We start from the raw sequence: 3,890 nt of genomic DNA on the forward strand, positions 1-3,890 counted from the left end.
GGTGTTGTGCAACCTCATTGTATTCCCCTGGCCTAGAATTATGGGCATACAAAATTTCTGTAGAAGAAGGCAGCATACTAGGAACCCTAGCAACCCCGCTAGATTTATCAACCTGCTGAAAGCAGCGATCATTACTCACATGAACTTCAGGAATGCGGACGTTGAGGGTGTCCATCCTTCCATCAATAGGTTTCAGATTGTCCTGTGTAATCTTATCCACCAACTCTGACTTTGGTACAACACCAGAAAGCTCAGTAGTATATTCTTTTGGAGATCCTTGGGCCATGCATTCTGAAGTTTGTGTAGCTGTCCCATTCCCATCAACTCTAGAAATATTGTTATGGCCAGTTTTATTCACAAACACATCCTGTTTACTCGAGTTTTCAACTGGAGACATATGCCGGAGGGCAACATCATCAATATAAGATAGTGGTGAACTTCCCATGAGCCCATCAATTGGAGACAGTGTTGGACATTGTTTCCCCCCTGTCCTTCCAATGGTTTCGTACATAGTTGAATTTCTAGGATAATCAGAACCATCTAGCTTTTGCGTAAAAATTCTAACTCCCTCAGGTTGTGGCTCAAGATTTTGAGGAGGTGCAGTTTTTTCAGTACAAGTTAGTCCATCTGGGGACTCCGGTTTTCTAATAACCTGTGGTTTGGCCTGGGACACTTGTTCAGCAATACCTTCCCTTGACATAACATTGTTTGTAGCTTGAGCTCTTGAATTGTCCTCCGTGGGGAGACTATGATAAGCTGGGACTGAATCAGGAATTGATCCTGCACCATTAATATGTTGATCTTGAACCACTGAATCGGAATGTGCATGAGGCAGTTTTGTTTGGCATAATGAACAGTCCTCCACTCTTTGGCTTTTCTCAGGGACCATTACCTGTTGTTGGGGTAATAACCCATCAGAGTAAACAACTTGATCTTGTGAAGGAACCTGAACCCAGCCATAATTACCTCCAACGATGACAGAAGGGACTCTATTCATTGGAACCTGGTAAGTGTTGTAACCTTGCTCAGTGGGAAGCTGGAAAATTCTCATCCCTGATGTATTTTCATCATTATACTGCTCTGAACGATTTTGCTGTAGTTGCATCACAGGTTGTGGTTGGACGACATTTGACCTCACACCAACATGAGAAGGCATGCCTTGTTGAGTAAATGTCATTTGCATGCCAGGAATGACCTGATGAGATGCTGAACCTGGATTGTTATCATGAAACTGTGGTTGAGTGAAGACTTGCCCTGTCTTCCCTAGAAGCTGAGCATTTCGAAACCCTGTCTGTGGAGGCATCTGGACATAATCTGCATAATTCATAACTTCCTGGCGCAAATCAAAAAAGGGCTGTAAATAAGGTGAAGAATATGGAACTTCCATTCCACTTTGCTGCAACCCAACTGACTGCTGAGACATTGTAGCAGGTATAGACCTCTCTAGGTCGACCTCATTATGGAAATATGGTGCGTGGGTTGGAGTCCTAGCAGCCGACATGCCCATCAAAACTGCAGAAGCTCCACTGGCCTCAGAAGCCATCAAATTTGAAGGAGTGTCAGAAGAAGCTGCTACATTTCCCTTGGGCACTGCACTTACATCACCAGAAATTAAACTATCAAGGGTCTCCGAGCCACTCAAATCAGAATTCTGAGTTGAGGCTGCACTTGTAACGCTCTCCTTCCTAGTGATTCCAATACTAATCTCATCTGCAATTCCATTCACGGCCTCGACATATCTCTGACCGCTATCCTGCAAGTCTGCAAAGTGCATCCCGCCGGAGATTTCAAGATCAGCAGCAGAAAAAAGGAAAACCCTCAATTTAGCAGAGCCGTCAGGGGACCTCTCCATCAACTTTTCATACTCCTCCATCATATGCTCAACATCATCGGGGCACGAAACTGAGACCAGTGCATCAAGCTCCTCCTCAGGGAGCTGATACTTTATAACCACAGGCTGCCCATAAGTATCAACCATCTTCTGCATCAAATCATTGAATCTCACATCTCTCCTAACACTAATAATCCTAGTCTTCCCTCCAACATATCTCAACATGCCATCACTAGGCCTCGGCAAAATCCTCCCGCCAAAGCTGCACAAGAACTTCACTTTCCTCCCAGAAACAGATTCATCGACGCCGCCACCACTACCGCCACCATCCTCAACAACATGATCAGCCCGGTGGCCAGCAGTATGGCCATAAGTAGCCTGATCAGTGGCGTTGGCAACGACCCTGTTAATCCTAAGACCACCGTAGGCAGGAAAACCATTACCAGCATCATTACAAGCCTTATCCATTGCGCCATTAGTCCCCACCCAGTTCCCCAAATTCAAAGTAGCATTGCCAGGTGCAACCCTATTACAACAACTATGACCATAATTAAACCCAATGGCAGGGTTCGCATTGGGATGGGCAATGGACATGGCGGGACGTAAGCACCACGTAGTGCCAGCGGTGGAGGGCACATTCCCGTAGCTCAATCCAACGAGGGTGGCGCCGTCAGAGACTGTAGGTGAGTAGAAAAGAGGTACCTGCGGCGTGCCGGGGCTTCCCATTTCACGACCCGAATTGGGCGTGGGAGGTGTGGTGGCTGTGGCGGTGGTCGGCGGTGAAACAAAGTGCTCCTCCGCCATAGCCAAGGTCGTAGCTACATTCAGCGGACGCAGATCTTTTGTTACGGAATTTTGATCAAACGCCATACCTATACACAAAAACAAAAAAACAAAAAAAAAACGAAATAGATATATAATAAATAACATTACGGAGAGATTGATATGAGAAGCAATGCGGATGAAATGAATGGAATAAAGAAAGGGTCGTGGATCGAATAGTGCATTGGGTGAGTGCGATTAAAACCCTACTAAGCAAAATTGGGGGAAAATTGAGAGAGAGAAAGAGAGAGAGTACCAGAAAATGAATTGAAGATTTGCAGTAAGAGTGATAATAGATAAAAATGAAATAAAAAAGAAAAAGAGAGAGAGAATAGAAGGAAAAGGGCATAGTCCGAATATGGAAATGGAAATAGAAATAGAAAGAGGAGAGCGTGACAAGCGTAAGCAATCAACTTCTACTCTCCCTTCCTATCCGGAAGAGCTTCTTTTTTCTTCTTTTAATTTTATTTAATTTTATTTTATCCGAGCTCTGTATGGAGTGATGTTTCTTTCTCTATCAAGTTCGACACCCCTGCTTCCTCCAATGGATTCAGAATCTCTGTTTTTATTTTTTTCTTTTTTAAATAATGCGTCACCTATGAAATTCAGTTGGAGCTGGTCCGTTGGTACTACGTAACAATCATCTCGCAACCACGTAGGTACACAATTTTATTTATTTTCTCACTTTTTTTGCCGGGAAAATGACGCAGAATAGTACAGTTGAAAACGGCACCGCATGAATGAGATAAAAGAGAAGGCTTTTTATTATTTAATTTTTGTTATAAGCTTTTAGATCGATTTATTTATTTATTTATACTTCTACATCTACATGACTACATCTATAGTATTTAAAAACAAGATAGATATGGTGTGATCATGTACTATGTTCAGTCTCAATAGAGATCATTTATCCTCTCTTCCCATCCCAAGGAGCACTCCTAGGAGGTGGGGAATGTAATTAGGATTGGCAAGAATAAAGAATGATAGAGTTTGAATTTTATTCTAATTTCATCTATTGATTAATTTTTTTAAAAAAATTATTTTAATTTATTTGTGAGTTGAAAAATTTTTAATTATAATTTATTAAAATTAAAAATAATAAAATTTTAAAAAAAATTAACATCAAATTACAAATAACGTTATCATCAAATTCTTAAAAAACAACACTTGGCTCTTAAAGTTTTTGAATGATATAAGTTTTATTTTTATTTTATGTTAAAAGGAGTGGTAGAGGGTT

General features: G+C 41.6%; 1 protein-coding gene across 1 annotated transcript in view; it reads right to left on the minus strand.

The window, feature by feature from the left end:
* Nucleotides 1-3,194, minus strand: part of LOC107458739 (uncharacterized) — a gene marked incomplete in the record, with an annotated part of 6,018 nt that extends 2,824 nt beyond the window's left edge. The window contains 2 exon segments of the mRNA XM_016076942.3: nucleotides 1-2,703; nucleotides 2,910-3,194. Coding sequence (XP_015932428.1) covers nucleotides 1-2,701 — 2,701 coding nt within the window.
* Between the last annotated feature and the right edge of the window lie 696 nt (nucleotides 3,195-3,890).

Source organism: Arachis duranensis, chromosome 1 (assembly GCF_000817695.3).
Source record: "Arachis duranensis cultivar V14167 chromosome 1, aradu.V14167.gnm2.J7QH, whole genome shotgun sequence".
Classification (NCBI taxonomy): domain Eukaryota; kingdom Viridiplantae; phylum Streptophyta; class Magnoliopsida; order Fabales; family Fabaceae; genus Arachis; species Arachis duranensis.